General features: G+C 34.4%; 2 protein-coding genes across 2 annotated transcripts in view; one reads left to right on the forward strand and one right to left on the reverse strand.

Moving 5' to 3' along the window:
* Positions 1-1,208: 1,208 nt before the first annotated feature.
* LOC120637613 (probable Golgi SNAP receptor complex member 2) lies at positions 1,209-18,480 on the reverse strand. The gene is made up of 4 exons (XM_039909496.1): positions 18,163-18,480; positions 17,118-17,223; positions 16,000-16,180; positions 1,209-1,553 (listed from the first exon to the last, which is right to left on the reverse strand). The coding sequence occupies exons 1-4, from the start codon at positions 18,291-18,293 to the stop codon at positions 1,345-1,347; spliced, it is 627 nt and encodes a 208-aa protein (XP_039765430.1). The 5' UTR covers positions 18,294-18,480; the 3' UTR covers positions 1,209-1,344.
* Positions 6,231-18,879, forward strand: part of LOC120637611 (multiple C2 and transmembrane domain-containing protein-like) — a 59,581-nt gene continuing 46,932 nt past the window's right edge. Inside the window, exon 1 of the mRNA XM_039909493.1 lies at positions 6,231-6,396. Within this exon, the coding sequence (XP_039765427.1) occupies positions 6,392-6,396 (5 nt within the window). The 5' untranslated portion in view covers positions 6,231-6,391. The remainder of the gene's footprint in view (positions 6,397-18,879) is intronic.

The raw sequence follows: 18,879 nt of genomic DNA on the forward strand, positions 1-18,879 counted from the left end.
AATATAACTTTTTTTATATATATTCCCCTACAAATTAGCCCTTGACTACAATCTCAGCGGGTGGTAAGAGATGATGTCTAAGATGGTAGCGGGCTAACCTGTTAGGGAGTATGGTAGTCATACCCCTAATCGGTTTCTATGCACAGCGCACCGGAACAATTAATCGCTTAGCGGCACTTCTTTGTCGGTAGGGTGGTAACTAGCCACGGCCAAAGTCTCCCATCAGACTAAAAGCCGACATAACTGCCTAACAAGAGGCGTTTGTTTTGATGCAGTAATTAATGAAGGTCTCTGTAAGCGTATCTTCAATAAATAAATAAATAAATATACTACGACAATACACACATCGCCATCTAGCCCCAAAGTAAGCGTAGCTTGTGTTATGGGTACTGAGATAGCTGATGAATATTTTTTTATGAATATAATACACATAAATACTTATAATATACAGATAAACACCCAGACACTGAAAAACATTCATGTTCATCACACTAATTTGGTTTGACGGCCGATTGGCGCAGTGGGCAGCGACCCTGCTTTCTGAGTCAAGGCTGTGGGTTCGATTCCCACAATTGGATAATGTTTGTGTGATGAACATGAATGTTTTTCAGTGTCTGGGTTTTTATCTATATATTATAAGTATTTATGTATATTATTCATATTATAATTATTCATCAGTCATCTTAGTACCCATAACACAAGCTATGCTTACTTTGGGGCTAGATGGCGACGTGTGTATTGTTGTAGTATATTTATTTATTTATTAAAAAAAAAAAAAAAAAAAAAAAAAAAAAAAAAAAAAAAAAAAAAAAAAAAAAAAAAAAACTAATACTTTCCAGTTGTGGGAATCGAACCCACGACCTTGGACTCAGAAAGCAGGGTCGCTGCCCACTGCGCCACTCGGCCGTCAAAATAATTACCTACTTGCTAAAAAGGTCTTACCAACTTTCACAGGCCCCTTCATGACGGATGCCACACTTAAATGGTTACAACTGGTAAGGAAAAAGGGGAACTGTCGCTTTCTTGCAAGTGTTATGCAAGTAACGAATAAACTTTAAAACTATATAAGCCGCGTTGCAAACACTTGAAAGTAAAACCTTATCCGTTGTAAGCTCTAGCAAAACATGTTTCTAACTCAAGTGATTGAACTTAAGTAAGTCCGCAAATGTGACGTCAATCCTGCACTGTACAAAATAAAGCGATTAAAAAACTATAATAACGATTTATTCAATTTCTCTTTTCAAAATGCATAAATTACTTAAAACTATATCACTCCTTTTATCGCAAAAAATATATATGATTTATAGATTTGCAAGTTATAAGCTTTCAAAGATTGTTTAACTATCACACAAGATATATGATCACAAGAATAATCACAGCCAATGTGACGAACATTCCGCCGAATAAAACGTATTTGTCTTGAGAAACTCGTCTTTCGATTAGTGAAATGGTTGCGTTGGATAGACCTAACGTGTTAGCCAAGTCTATTAGTCTTTTATGAGCTCCTTTTAGCGTTTCTCTGTTGTATCTTAGCGTCTGCAAAATATTTGAACCTGTAACAAGGAATGGTATATTAACTTTTTATATCAGTATAAGGGCCTGTTTCATAATGTTCCGAAAAGCATTGTCTGATTGATAAATGTGACGTTTTGATAATGTTTTTATGATTTTATCAATCTGTTAAAGTTTGTTGCGCGAATGTGAATTCAAATAAAATTAAAGTAAGCTTAATTCATACTAATATAATAGATCTAATCTAAGATCGCGTGTCTGTTTGTTTGTTAACTTTTCCAGTTCAACAAGTGCACTGTACACCTTCTTATATTATTCTTCGGGATTAAAAGTATGTCTATACTTTTAATCCCGAAAAATAATTTATAAAACAGAGTTTAGTAGCTCTGCTCCTTCACACCTATACTGATCTTAGATAAATTTTACGTATCGTTACGGTACGCTAAATCGCTTGAGGAACGACTTTGTCGGCAGGGTGGTAACTAGCCAGGGCCAAACCTTTTCACCAGACATAACTAAATATGTCCACGTAAATGTTCGCCTTAAAGTCGTTCGCCGTTCCTTTCATACCAAACTGACAGTAATACTTTTTTTGCGTAACATTATTCGGATCATAAAGTTCATATTTCATAAAATATCATAATCTTCAAGGTAATAACATTCAGCTTTTTAATGTTACTAATGTCCCACTGCTGGGAATAGTGTACACAATATGTTAGTGACAAAAACCGGGACTTTAAAGGGCCGTCCGAGGCATCCGGACGATATAAGCCTAGTTTCCTCATTTCAGGCAGGTACGGAGAATACCTGGACGGTAAACCTGAAAACCTAATAAAAAAAAAAGTTATAAAAGCCATTTTCCCGTGTATGTTTTACACGCTAAGCGTGTTAAAAATAGTATTATATAGACGGTGAAGTTATTGTATAATTATAAGTGCACCGACAGTTCAAGGTTTCTCATGGCATTTATTTCCTTATGACGCAAGTTAAATACCTTGTAATCTTAATACCTACACTGCTATATTTTTATAGATCCGTCTTAAGAACTCTTTCAAACACGATAATAAAAGGCAAAGTCCACAACATGGCCGCTTAAGATTTACTTCGCTCTACGTTTCAGGTGATCATAATAAAATTCAATGAACATCAAGGATTTCTAAAGTACAATTTTTTTTTTAAATGATTAAGTTAACGTTTGATTGACTTTTTTTATTATTAAAAATTTACGGACCAAACAAATGGCCTCCCTGATGATGAGCGGAAAAGCATCACGGCACGCGTCCTGCAAAGTGCCGTTAGGTGTCTTGTATTGCACCGGCACGCCTTTCAGACCGGAACATAGCATTGCAACAATGCTTCTCGGCGGCAGAAATAAACATTGCGGTAGGAGGTACTTCCAAAAAGCCCTAAAACTACTATTCAGAAGTCAGCCAATGGTAAGTTTAAATTGCCAAACAATATTCATACTTATAATAATAGAATCAGCTTTGTTTGCATTTACGATCTAATGGAGTCACGTATTTTAGATCAAATGGAGTCACGGACTACACATCAACAGAAAAAACATTTCGGTGCTAAAACTATAAATTTATAACTAAATTAAATTTTTTTTCCAATTTATCAGTAATCAAGAGTTTCAAATTATAATGGTTATATGCATTACGACTGTATTAAGTATTGCATAAAATGTGCTATTAAATTAACCAAATACATTGTAAGAAATTCTTTAATAATTGTTAAATTAGTTATTATGTTTAACAAGAACTGTAGTCTTAATAAAAGTTTAACTCGCTCGATATCGCGGAGTCTTTTTCGCATATTAAAATCTATACCGTCAAAGTAAAATTTGTCTAATTTCACTCGTTAAGGAGTCTCACATCCTGCTGAGCTTCATTTTTATTTTACAAAATTCTGCGGAAAGCCCTAGCTGAAGAATTGCAGTTGAGCTGTAAAACAATATAGGTAAGATCCACTTTACTCTTTTGTTCGAGTATTTTGATATTCAAAAACAACTCCTCGATTGCGAGAGAGCAAATCTTGTACGAAGCGTACTATGTTTCAACAATTCTATAGCATGAAGATACGCCAATTTGATAAACCAATTAAGTACCTATACCTAATTAATCATGATGAACGATTCATACAATTTAAAAATCTACATTCGGATGATTCCAACCATTCAATATGTTAACCAACTCCTTGGCGATACTAAGACGCAAAGTTGCAAGGACTTGGGCACTCGGATTTATATCATTTACAAAAGCGAAAGTTGAAACGTTTGTTTTGCTGTTTCCAAAATCCCACAGGTAGCCATTATTTTTCCAGGATACAATGTATCCGATGGCAATCTGAAGATTGCGATCGGATAAATTGTATCCTGAAAGATGTAAACTATTTTTGTGTAAAATTTCACTAAGATAAGCGGTCATACCATGCCTATAACAAATTACAAATGCTATTTTCTTAAATACCGCTGGCAACTTTACCAGCAGCTTTTTCAGGATAAATATTATCTCGGAAAATCGGCTGGTAAAAGATAATAATAATAATAAATATACTACGACAATGCACACATCGCCATCTAGCCCCACAGTAAGCGTAGCTTGTGTTATGGCTACTAAGATTGACTGTTGAATATTTTTATGAATAATATGCATAAATACTTAATATAGATAAACACCCAGATACTGAAAAACATTCATGTTCATCACACAAACATTTTCCTGTTGTGAAAATCGAACCCACGGCCTTGGACTCAGAAAGCAGGGTCGCTGCCAACTGCGCCACTCGGCCGTCATGTACATGTACGCTAAACTATAATACAATTATAGCCTAGCGTAGCCCTACTGGTCACGTAAATAAACTACGAGCATAGTCCTTTCCAAGGCTTGCTGAATGACTCTCCTTTCTTAACATACCATTCTCTCAACAACACTCCACTAAAAACGACCCTTCAACAAAAACTCAACCCATCATCAACCCACCAACTGACTCTGAAACTGAAACTGATCTGAAACTGATCTGACCACTAAAACTCAACGTCGGACACCAAGAAGTAGGTATTTCAATAGCATCGAGGTGTTCACCTATGGTTTCACCACAACAGGTAATTTTGAAATAGTTTAAAGAATATGTTAAAACACATTTATTACAGCAAGGCCGTTATTATACAATTGATGAATTTCTTAACGACAAGGTTGCTTGGTAGCATCCGCTTTCATCCCTCACAAGATAGAAAAATAAATGTTAAAATGTAAAATGAAAATTGTAGGTGTTGGAAAAGAGCAACTGCTGAGTTTCTTGCCGGCTTCTTCTCGGTAGAATCTGCCTTCCGAACCGGTGGTAGAGTCACTACAAACAGACAGACTTGACGTTTCAAAAGTACTTGAAATAAATGAAATTATAAATATAATTAATTATAATATATAAATTGTTTTTTTTTTAATTTCACATTTGCTGGGGTTTACAGGGTATATTGAGGCTCAAAGAAGAAGCTGTGATGGCTTAGTGTTTAAGCCTCCCTTTCTTGGGAAACGAGTGCAATCCCCGGCAAGCAACTTCAATCTTTTAGAGTTATGTGCGTTATTAATGTAATGAATGCCTGATAATTTTTAGAGGCGCGGCGTGTAAAGTCTACCAATCCGCATTTGGCCTGCTTGGTTAATTACGGCCTAAATCCTAATTATTCTAAGTGGAGTTGCGTGTCCTACAGTGGACCGGTTATGGGTTGATAATAATGATGATGATTGTAACTCGAGATTGAGTCCTACATACCCTTCCTCTGAAGGTATGCGTGAATGCATACCCCGAGCAGAAAAACAAGTGCGTCAACGGATCGTTAAAATACCTATTATAATTTTTAGGTATATCTCATGCTTCTCAAACATTGGGTTCGGTATATAGTTAAAAGTTATAGTTTAATTATCCACAAATCGGAAAAAAATCACTTCCTGAATTTCTGCTCATCTAAGTATACAAATAAATAAAATAAACTGTTCGTTTGTAATGTTAAAATAAACGTTTTCACTAAACGTAAAAAAATTAAAAACTTAAATTTTTGTTTGTCCATCTCCCGAATGGCTGGACCGATTTTGCTGAGACTCCAACATGCAGTTATTTCAAAGTAGCCTACGTTATTCCCAGCGCAATTCCTTTAGGATTACACAAGGCATAACTGAGGTAACATTTTAAACGGGGTTTAGACGATTGTATGACAATCTCATTGTTTTTCACAGTTACGAATATTCATATTTAGACCTTTCTAAATATGAATATTCCTAACTGTCTTCCACTACGTTCCTTTTGCGGTGTTGGTATATAGAGTTTCTCTAAAATCTAGCCCTAAAGAAGTATATATAACAAGGGATGAAATATTATATGTTAGTCAATGGTACTAGAATAGGGAATTAAAATGTTACGCAGTTGTTACAAATTGAACGTTGACAAAGTCGCGGTCAACCGTTATAACAAAGACAAATTTTGATATGCATATAAATTTTGATGAATTCGAGGTCATTGTGTGGGAAAACTAATATAATTGATACCTTGCCTAAATATACATTAAGTAATAAACATTGTATATTAGCATAATATTTTTCCCTTGACTTCGCACAATAAGAAGAACACACCGCAGTGACTTTAGTTAGCTTGAGCACATTAAATAATTAAGCATTTACCTCGCGCTCGGTGTTCAGAGCGAGTGGTGTTATACAAACAGATTGTGTTGCGCGTATCAACGTTTAGTTTGCAACGAAACGATTGGAATTATTACACAAACATTGTTTTACGTTGGTATACCAACTGTCAGTGTTACAAACATTACAAAGACTGAAAATTACGTGTTAAGTGTCATTGGTGAGGTACGCTGTGATTGGTCAAAATGTGGTAAGTTGGAAATCAAAAATATATATACATGCGAACTGTGTATCAGATATGTAGTGATAAAATGTAAACAAAAACTTTATTATTAAAACTATTTTAATTAATTTAACATTTCAAGTATGATTTTATAACAAAAAAAATCCCGAGGTAGATGCATGGCGATATTTATAATGAACGGATAACTATTTTAGTTCATATCACTTAATATTTCTTCTAATTTTAAATTTTGGTCAAGTACAAACCTATTAACAAAGATGTTTTACCGCATGACCTCATACCAATTTATGATAGGATACAAAAACAACATTCGCGCATACATTTATATCTTCTATGTAAAAAGTAAAAAAATATAGAGAACCTATATTTAACCTATGCGGGTATAGCCCAGTGGTAAGGACTTCGGCCGAGTTCGAATTCCAGGACGCAACTCTAACTTTTAAGTTATGTGCGTTTTTAGGTAATTAAAATATCACATGCTTCAACGTTGAAGGAAAACAGTGAGGAATCCTGCATGCCTAAGAGTTGTCCTTAGTGTTCTCAAAGGCGTGCAAAGTCCACCAATCTGCAATGGACCAGCGTGATGTGCTCCGGCCTAAACCTTTCTCATTGTGGACGGAGACTCTTGCCCTTTAGTGGACCGGTAATGGGTTGATACGATGATGAATTAGCGTTCCAGTATTCCTTGAAAGGTACTGCCATGGAAGGTACTGCACTAAAGTGCTTAAAGGGTGACCCATTACCCAGAATGACGCAACGTTTTTATGGTTTAAAATAATTTAAGTGGTTAGTTACTACGTTACTTTTTTAAAAAAAGAGAAGCCTATGAGAGGTATTTTACTTGGTACCGACTTTAAGTAAGAAAAAATAAAGAAAGTATTTATTTCTTGATTTTTATCTGTATAACAAAGTCGATTCTTTTTTGCCAAAAAAATTTTTTAGTCGGGTTTTATTTTTCTAAGTTATTTTTGCATTCCTCGGGAAAAATGTTTTCTTAATCAAAGTTACCCTAAATCTTTTTTCTTACAGCAAACCTGTATGTAATATTATATGAAGATAGGTTGAGTAGTCAAGGTGTAAAAGCGTAGCAAACAAACACTATTATACACTATCGAATTGAAATTCAAACAGGTTAAATTAGAGATAATGCTTTGATACTTAATTGTTAATAAAAACAAAAAACATTTTAACTTTAAAAGGGACAAAAGGGGAAATAAAAATTTTAGTGCCTTTACTACACCCCATTTTATTTAACTTGTCTTATAATATACACAATCATTTCATTACTTATAAGTTTAAAGTATGTTTTAAAGACATAAAAAAAGAGATTTATATTTAAGTAAGAGTGTTTTTATCATGAACTAGCTGACCCGCGCAACTTCGTCTGCACCGAATCAGTTATTAGAGGGTATAATATCTTTAAAAAATTAGAAACGAATTGCAGCGCTACCTACCGGCCCGCTGCATTTTTCTTGATTTCTGCATTTCGATACCTGTCGCAACTTCTAAGCGATTGGTTCTATTTGTATAATTTGAGGGGATAATCAAAATTAATATTTATAAAACTATTTATTTGGATAAGGATATCATAATAGAAATATCAACATCAGAATAGTAAGACTTATAGCCTCGCGGATTTTTTTGTATATAATCTTAGTACAAGTAGTACTTTATTTTAATGTATCATCAATCATTTTCGCGACGTACGCCGGTAAAACTGAAAGTCGGTATGACATCTTTAGAAAACATTGTTATATTTCAGCCAATTTACAGAAAACCATAGTAAAATAAACACTAAAACTATCCATCGATACATACATCCATCCATCCATACATCCATCCTCACAAACTTTCGCATTTATAATATTAGTAAGATGGTACGCATGCATTCGATCGTTGTACCATATGCCTTGCGACTCCTTTATCTCCGACAATATTTATCAGATCTTCATTAAAACTAGCCAGTACATGCTTGATATTATACACTTTCAAATAAAAAAAGAATTATTAAAATCGGTTCAAATTTAATGGAGCTATGAAGTAAAATTGATAAAAAATTTCATCCTGTTTCCCGGAGGAAACTTATTATTTATCGGGATAAAAAGTATCCTATATGTTGACCCGGAATACCAGCTATCACTATACCAAATTTTATTTAAATCTGTTAAGTAGTTTTCAAGTGATGCCCGGACGGACAGACAGACAGACAGACAAAAATTAAATAAAAATCTGTTTCGGACTCAGTATCGATTATAAAGCATCCCCCGATCAAAATTTACAAAATATATTAAATGTACAGAAATCATCCAGTTACAGTTTTATTATAAGTATAGATATAAACTTTAAACTAACAAAGTAACGAAAAGACGTGACAGAAACAATAGACTTCAGATAAATATGAAAGGACTTTATTAGTACATTCCAAAAAAAACTTTTTGCATCATCGTTTTCATGAAAATGTAATTAAAACCATGAAAAAAATAGCAATACTACATTCGCACTAGAACAAGTTTTTTTATAAATATAAATTATTTGATATGAAGAACTTAAATTTTGCGGTTCGGTGCTTTCATGATAAATAAATAACATTCAATAATGATTTTCATGTTTTTTTTTTCAACTCTTGATGCGTGAGACTCGAATGGCAATTGCCGGTTTTATTCATGTGGCTTAAACAAGATCGTATTGTGATAAAGTAATGTTGTATGCAATTTTTTTATATTCAACACGAGTAACACGAAGGCAGGTACTCGGTACAACACTCTATATAATAATCTTTGAACATACCTAAGTATAAATTAACGAGACAAACCAGAAAATAAGATATAAATGCAATAAATAACAACGTTTAGATAAGGGCGTACTCACTCATATTCAGTAGGCCTTAGTACAAAATTCTCTCGCTCGCAATCGAGGACTCGTTGTCGAGTAGGAATACTTGAACATCGGATTAAACTGTCTTACTCGTAAGTAGAAATGTTAACGCGTGAAAACCAACAATCTCTTAAAAATCTCTTGATCTCAAATTTCCTTAAAAACTACCAAAAAACGTTTACACGTTAAACGTTTTGTCGTTACGACACGAACAAGACAAAAAATTGAGAACTCTTTTAACTATCTATACCTTAATACTTAAATAAGGCCATGGCATCAAAATGAAAAAAATAAAGAAAAAACCCAATGACAATTCTTTGAAAAACGTTTCTTCTCTGTAAAATTAAGGTAACTAATACACCAAAAAGTACAAAATCATACCGAAGTTAATTAATTACCTACATCGCTGTTTCCATGAAAATATGATCACTCGAGACTTGAGTTATAATAGACGAAAAAAACCACAATTGTTTAAATGTTGTAAATCTAAATAATTTACGTTATTTTTAGACTCTTTCGGCTTCATTGACCTTTTCCGTAGGATTTTTGATTTTATTTATGTTTATTTTAAAACTTTTGTCGACTTCCCTGGCATTGTCTTATACGTGGTAAGTCCCGAGATCGATCACCGACAGTGGCAATTTAGATTAAATTCCTGATTTCTTTCTGGACTGTAGAGCTAGCATACGCACCACGAGAAAATTATGTCTACTCATTATCTCTGCTATTGCTTGGGTAATAACCACCCTACCAACAAAGACGTACCGCCAAGCTTTACGGGACGCGTAGAAACAGATAAAGGGTAGGTGAGTATGGGCTTAATATAACTGCTGTACCAGTACTAATACTGAAGGCCCGCTCCCATCTTAGATAGCATTATAAATTACCAGCAAGTGAGATTGTAGTCAAGGGCTTAGTTGTAGTGGAATACATTAATATATAATATATTACATAATATATACAAATATATCGCGGACACTTCTTGCGCACGACCGAAATGAGCGGTATGAAAATTTGGTACTTACCTATAATCAGTTTAGTAATTATATGTTTTCCATTAGTAGTGCCCGACTGTAAGTAAGCAACACAACCTAGAATATTTTTTTTTATTATAATATCTCTTGGCACTTAAGTATAGTAGAAACTTATGATCAGTTGGTATTTATACATGAAGTTAAGAATAATAGTTAATAACAACCTCATCCATATGTATTGGTATTTGTGGTTTATACATTTTCAATAAACAATCTTCATATATACATGTATATATGAAGACATATAATATACTATTTATACTATAATTGAATAGTATAAATAAATCTATAAATAACATAAATATTATAGTATAGATCTCGAGTCAGTGTTTGTTTTTGCACTCCTCCGAAACCGCTATTTTGGTTTAAGAATATGTGTCCTATTTTTTCACAGTGGATTTTTTATTATTTCATCATTCAGTCTTTTTACAGCCCAATCCTGGGCACACTGGGCTTCCACTCTCATAGGAGAGACAGTTTTAGAGCAAAGACACACATGGCTTTAACAAACAGTTGTGTAAGTGTTACTAAGCGGGACCGACGGATTAACGTACTCTCCGAGGCACGGGGATAGTCACCACCAATTTCCTAACTCTAGTCTAGAAAATTATAAACACAATACATACAAAATTTTGGGGGCCATCCGGGATTCGAACCCAGGACTTCTCGGTCCTCGCGACCCCGTACTAACCACGAGACCAACGAGGCAGTCAATTTATAACAGTATCAACTGTACCTACTGCTAGTTTGATTCAAATATAAATTGCAAATATTATAATGTGGCGCTGCTTTGCGAAGCAGGAGGAAGTATGTCGGGTCCATCAATATTTGTAAACATTTCAAAAATAAAATTCAATTTAAAAAAATTAATTGAGTATTAAAAAATCGAACGGAAAAGGTAAATGATGCCTTCAACGTCCAGAGAGAACTAAATCTAAATTATATATATAGGTATCAAATTCTATGTTTGAAGTACATACAAGGTCAATAAGCAAACTTGTTGTTTGTTGTTGGTATTATGTCCGACATCAAACAACAAAACTATCTTAAAACTCTTAGGGCAAGGCCAAACCGCAGCGTTAAAGCTGCAGCCTGCATCCTTTGCGGCGTTTATGTTCGCGTCCAGAGTGCGACCGTTCACAAGAAGCGTTTTCGAATAACAAGAATCTTCTTAAGGGTTGGGTTTTTAGGGTTCCTCACCTCAATAAAGAAAAAATGGAACCCTTTATCCTTATCTTACGATGGGTATCGAGTTGAAATTAATCGGTCGTTTATGTCGCAAAAAACGTATACAATAATACTCTGAACGGAAACAAAATCTATATTCTGATACCCTTTTATATATTACGTATATTTATTTGTTTAAATTATATATGTATTTGTATCTTTACATTTTGGTATTTATGTATATCTATCAACACTCTTGGCACTATCCCGTTCTCTTGTTGTAAGTCCTATCTACAAAGGTTGCCTGTAAGAGATTGCTTGCGGCAATAAGGCCGCCTTTGCATGCCTACATTGTGTATTGTATACTCCTTACTGTTTCTTTTCCTGTATATTATACGTGCAAGTAAAAAGGCAAGGCATAAAATGGTCACGAACACATAACGCAGTCATCAAATATATGTCAGAAGTGATTATAAGGTCACCATGCAAAGCTTTGTAGGTAGGTTAGGATTGACAAACTCTCTGACGCAGTGGTGAGCGCTGTGGTTTAAAGTTCCCGGGTTCGATTCCCGACGGGGGAGTTTTGGGAATTTATTATTTCTGGTCTGGTGAGAGGCTACGGCCGTGGCTAGTTAACAGCCTACTAACAATATGTACCGCTAAGCTATTTAGCACAAAAAACTTAACGCAAGACCAATAAGAATCGCGATTTTGAACAAGTCTTAAGATTGGTCGCACGCTGCACGCAAAATTGAACGCCGATAAAGACGCAAGTTAGACGCGGCGTTGCGGAGTGGCCTTCGCTTCAATGTATCATCATATTCGTTTTTAATCATATACCTACATAAGCCCCGAATCAAATATAATTTGTTATATTGCCTCACAAGGTCAAATCACGAACACATAATGTTAAGGCAAACGTCTACAAGCTGAATGAAGCCAAACCGCATTGCAACGAGCTCGCTGGTTTTCTTTCAAACTGCGTTAATTAGAAGTGGGTCAGGTCGAGGTAGGGCAGTCGTAAAGGAAATCACGGATATGTAATTAACTCGATCTATAGTGAGTTAGGCACCATTAATCCATAAAAGCACTAAATATTTATGCAAGGATTGCCTCACTCACAAAGATAATTAATTTGTTATCATTACGTAGGTGCCTGCTAAGCTGTTGAATATAAAGTTGTACGAATCTGTGTTGATATGTTTAAATGTATAAAATAACATATTATGCCACAACATTCGATTTTACAGTCGAGACGGTACGTACGAGCCGTTGCGAGCGCGATAAGGAAGCCGAGAGTTTTATAAGCTGTGTACCATACGCGTTTCAGACAACGACTTTCATCACACTTGCGAGGAAATAAATATGCTAAACTTTAAACACATTCTCTGAAAATAACTGACCATTTTGCTGTTTTCCACTGCATGACAGTTACGTAGGCCTCTCTCTAGTTTTGAAAAAAAAGTTGAATTTCGAGTCTTATTGACTCTCAATTATGGCCTCGATTATTATTCCCGGCGAATTGGATTAAACTATTGCTCTACTTTTCAATTTACTGACATAAATGACAAATAACTGACATTTCCAATTTAAAAGCGAAAATATTAGCAAAATATTAATTACGGAAAATGGCGCGGCTGGTTATTTCTCGCGCGCCAAGGTTAACCGATATACAGCCAGCATCGTTCGCTGCATACAGCCTATATTAAAAATTATATAACAAAGGGAATAATTTCGTATTTAAAACATAACGAGTTATGAATTGTCAATAATTTGATAAAAGTAAAAGTTCATTTATCATAATTGAGAAGGTAGAATATTTATTGTTGTTTTTCCTCTTTGTTGCTTAAAATAAAGAATATGTACTACCCTTCCTTAGTCGAATTAAAAATGGGCCGACTTCATACATATAACTTGCAGTGAGGTAACAAACTAAACAGTCTGGTCATCATAACTAATGCACAAGTACGGTAATTATAATAAAACACGCGTATCTAATTAGTATTTAACGACCAATCATAAAGAACAGAAACTGTGTGAGTGCTTTTGTCTGCGACATCGTAGCGGCTGAAAGATACCTTTAAAATACCTGACGATTTCGGTTTTGTTTCTATTTCTCTGAAAGTTGATTTAGTCGGGCAACATAGCAAAGAACACTTGATTTCATAAAAAATGGTTAAAGTTGGCCACCACCACAACACGGCGGTTTACATATTTCTCACAGCTCCCTCAATATGGGTAAGAAATGAAAGAGTTGTTCTAGTATAATACTATAAACTATAACAAATTTCGAGTCTAAGATGGCCGCCAACAAAAAATGGCGAATTACACTCACTTAATATGAGTATCAAATAAAGGGCGTTACTACAGCTAGAAGTTTTTAAAATTCGAATTTATTTTTTTAACGCTGGTTCGTGCACCTGCGTCTGTATATAAATATCATTATCGCGTACAATTATCTCGATCGATTACAAGTCAGCCCGTAGGTCGGTTGCTACATAAATTAATCAATAAATCTTTTAATATCCGACGTTTTCCGCTACCACGTATAATTATTGTTATTGTTCTGTTTATAACTAATTATCTGGACCAATTGAGCCACAGAATATATATCAGTCTAATACATGTTACCGAGTGAGAAATGCTGCTAAATGATGTTAAAAGAAATTTATGTCGTAGTAAATGGCTGTCCGCTGTAAAGATTTTTTTTATAGAAAAAATAGTCAAATGTACGTCTAATAAAAACCTGAAGTATAGTTTTCTTAGTTATTTCTGCTAATGGTTGGTCGCTCAATATTAGTTTAGAAATCATCTTTACATCAGTCATTCTCGGTTGTCGATAGGTATTATAACACGATCCATCGAATGCAATACATTAAACTGGGACGTTGCAGAACCACTGAAATAAGCGTAGTATTTGATGTACAAATCTGTGCATCGGAACATGCTAAGAAATTGTTCCTGCATGAAGAATGCTAGTTCCGAATGCTAGCTGAGGATGCTAGGTATTTCCCAGCAGTTTTTTACTAACCCGAGAGCTCGGATGAAATATTGACACCTGAAATACTCTTAGACATGGTATGTACTTTAACAGAAAGTACTCAATCCACAAAATGTAGTTACCAGTGTACACACATGAGTTCCTGGTACTAGATTGGTCAAATAACCGTTAGACTGTGATTAAGCACTAAAGATCTCAGAATATATCTAATGAAACATACTTATACCCCTTTCACTAACGACGGGCAAAGGAGCTTCCTAGGCATAATTAACCGTTCACAAATAGTTATCACCTAAGAGTTGGAAAAAACGTTTTTTTTTCTTAAGACATAGCCTAAATCTTTAGGCATTCGATTTAGGCTATGTCTAGGTTTAGTGAAAACGGGCATAAGACCGGTAACCAAAGTACATATAAGACTGGTATTTTCTTGGTTTTAGATTGAATTACCATATATAACTCCAAAGTTGTGTGTGCTCAATTATTTAGTCGACCCAAAAAACTTGCGCACACAGACTGGACGATTGGGCATGTAACTCTGCTATAGTGATGACAAAACACCAGGTTTCAACAGAAAATTTATTTACAGCAAGAAAACTTTAGCAAATGTAACTGATTTCTGGTGGACACTAGATACATATATCGAAAAATACAAAGAAACAAAAAATTTAGTTTACTGTTAATAAATATTAGTGGTGCCGTGTGGGGACAGATCAGAATACAATTGTCACCCCTCCTAATCTCCTCCTCCTCTTAATCGTTACTAGTCTTTATATATATATATATATATTTCTTGTGTGCGTGTGTATGTCACTGAACTCCTCCTAAACGGCTGGACCGATTTTAATGAATATTTTGGGCGTTTGGGTGGCACCCTGGATGGTTTAGAATTTAGATTCACAAATCAGCCCGACAGATGGCGCTGGGGTCCGCTAGTATAATATAATTACCTAATTACAGTTATAAACAATGCCGTGTGTTTTTGTCTCAGCAATTTCATTGTTGTTTGTTTTGCTACAAATTTTAATGTAGGTATCTATAATACAATAGTATATTAGAATTTTATCTGGTCTGGTTTGATGGAAGGCCTTGGCTGTTACCACTTACCACGTTCCAGTGCGATATCGCGTAGTAGTTGATTAGGGGTATATGTTTAATACAGCGATATTACTATACAATTGATGAATTTCTCAATGACAAGGTTGCTTGGAAGCATCAGACTCCGCTTTCATCTCTCAAAAGATAGAATAATGAATGTTAAAATGTAAATTGTTGATTTTGGAAAAGAGCAACTGCTGAGTTTCTTGCCGGCTTCTTCTCGGTAGAATTTGCCTTCCGAACCGGTGGTAGAGTCACTACAAACAGACAGACTTGACGTTTTAAAAGTGCTTATATTAGGCCTACTTGAAGTAAATGAATTTTCAATTTTTAAATACAATTGCAATCCCGCACAGGTGTCAGGTTAGCCCGCTACCATCTTAAGGACTAACTTGTAGTGAAATAAACTATGTATATATATATATACATACACCTTACCTGTATTCAGCATTTCATCAACATTTCTATGAGAATTCTGCAAAGAATTTTGTTCTTGTCCCAAATAGTCAACAGTTATCTCTGTGTGGTCATGACCAAATCTTCTGCTTAGTAACTGTTCCCTTTCAGTTTTCTCTTCTTCACGTCTGCGCCTCTTACTTGCAGTATTGTTAAGCGATGCCTGCAAATAAATAAACAAACATTATTGCAAGTCTTATGGCTTATTTTTATTACAACTATTCTAATAATAAGACAAAACTGTAATAAATATTATGTTATTTGTAACAAACCCTACACGAAAAAGTGGATGGGCTTTGTTTGTCTCAGATGGTTATGTTGTGTCAACACCTATTGAATTTTGCTTATTATACAGATGACTACTACGCTAGCAGTTTTTGCACTGCTGTCTCATAAGTAGGATGTTGAAGGTTCAATACTGTAATTTTACATAAGTTCATCCCTTTAAAAACGTGAAATGAGTTTTTGTAGCTACCAGCCCCACAAAACACCTGTGTTTCCCCCCTCTGAAATACTATGCATAAGGAATTTTCAGATTTTTAAAAAAGTTCAGAGGTTTGATCCCAAGCTGAGATATGCTGGATTTCGCGATATCTAGTTTTTATCTGGTCTAGTCTGGTTGGAAGGTTCGGCCATGGCTAGTTAAAGAGGTGTGGGCACAATTCAACTGCTTAGGTTTAACAAGTTATCCCGCTATGTTAGTAGTAAAAAAAATAAAGAAATCCTTACTTATAACCATCGCTTATATTGATTTATGAATCATTAAGCATGAATATCAATATGGGTGTAGGGAGAGTATTTAGACAGGTTTCCTCCAAAGTATATTTCTTGTCTGGTTTTTGCGAATCATATTCCCTATGATGACAAAATTTGGCTTGACCTGGGAATCAAGTATCATGGTCTTCAGTCATTAACCAAATATTAACTATTAGAAAAACCTACCAGACAAAGTCATGGTCTCTCATGCCTACTCTACTAAGCATACAGGAAAAGCCTAGGCTAAATTCAACTATTCAAGTTCAACTAACATGGCTCGACAAGTGCAGTTCATAGTCTCTGTTCTATTTACATAAAAACTGTTTGTTGAAAATATAATTTACCTGTATATGCTTATTATCATATTTTAATTGATCAACTCTCATTTTTGCCATTGGCCTTTCATTAATTGGAGTCTTGAAAACCAAAACATCCAACCTTTCACAATTCCTGAAATGTAAAAAATTCGTAAAAGTTATTAAATATTTTATACATCATCATCCTCAGACTATTACATAGGGGAGGCATTTAGAGCTTAGATCCACCACACTGGTAATAAGCACAATAGTGAGCTTTAACTTACAGGTGATTGTGTAATATTCTCTTCAAACTACAGGGGTTACAAAAGACAGCTTCAAGACTGATACAGAAAAATGTAATTCCTTTTCACTTATGTTATAAACTGCCTGCTCAAGCTGTAAATTGTTCAAGTACAGTTAACGCGGTCCTCTCAGGTCATGCAAGACAATATCTAACCACTAGTCCAGCTAGTTTATTTTATGAGTGGAAAAATATATGATTATACACTAAAACACATATTACTAGCAGGTAACTGGGGGGCTAAGTTAATAAGATACCTATATACATTTATGAAATATATCCTGAACCCCATCCATCCCACCACATCACATCACCCCAACTGGACTTTTACTTAATTTGCTCCTAAATAATACCATGATGTTATGAAGCAAAAACTTTAAACCTTCCTTGAGAATTAGGAAGTCAAATGAAGAAAGATATTTCAAATACAAAAAAAGCACAAATTAATCTTTTCTTTATTATAAGTATAAATTATTAGACAATAAACATAGAAATTTAACTTTTATTTTACTTTTTGCAAAACTTGGATATAATTTTAAGGATCTACTTAAACTTTATACACAACATTAAATTTGTTTATGTCATTTCAAAAATCAGGCTGAGGTTCAGAGAAGTGAAGTGGGGTTAAGCTAGTTTTAGTTATAAAATTAAAAGTATTGTAGGTATTTTCAGAATACTAAGTGGAAATTAGATACAAAAGTATGTTCTGATTTCCAAACGATCAGATCTTGGGAAAATCAACCTGTGTTAAGTACTCAAAGTTTAGTTAAGTAAAGACAAGTTACTTACGCACTAATTGCATTAATTTTCAACTGGATTGCGTTTTCAATACTTTCCCAATTTGGATCGTTCTCTAACTTAGGGAACAAATTGGACGTTTCCTGTATTAGTTGGCTCGTTTGATAATACAAAGACTCCATTCTTCTTACAAGGTTTTTTTACCATAACAATTTGTAGATGCTATGCAATTTAAACAACAACTATTATGAAATATACAATGTTCAGCTGCTTTAATCACTCAATATGTACTCAAAAAATAATTATTCTACCATCATCACATCCAATGTTTACCAAATTTTCAAATTGACATTTAACTTTGAAGTTACTGTCATTTTGACGTGGCACTCTACAATCTTTGGATTATCGTACCACTTTATGATTAGAAGCTAGACGTTCTAGCATACCTGGTATTATTGTCTGTTCTGGTGTTATTGTTTGTCTCAAAACAAAAAAAAAAGCTTATTTTTATATTGGCACACGATAATGCCCGGGTTGTTGCCATAACAACATGACCAAATGCTATTTCGAATAAAAATTTCTTATCTGCTAAATTCTACAAATATATACGTTGAAGCCTATTCAGATGCTATAACTTCTATTATTTATGCTGCAGATATTATATCAGTACCATATAAAACGAAACGCAGCATTACATAAAGTAACTAAAAACAAAAAAAAAAAATAATGTTCTTAATTCGTTGTTGCCCAAACACTCAAACAACGATT

Source organism: Pararge aegeria, chromosome 4, assembly GCF_905163445.1.
Source record: "Pararge aegeria chromosome 4, ilParAegt1.1, whole genome shotgun sequence".
In the NCBI taxonomy this organism is placed as follows: Eukaryota; Metazoa; Arthropoda; class Insecta; order Lepidoptera; family Nymphalidae; genus Pararge; species Pararge aegeria.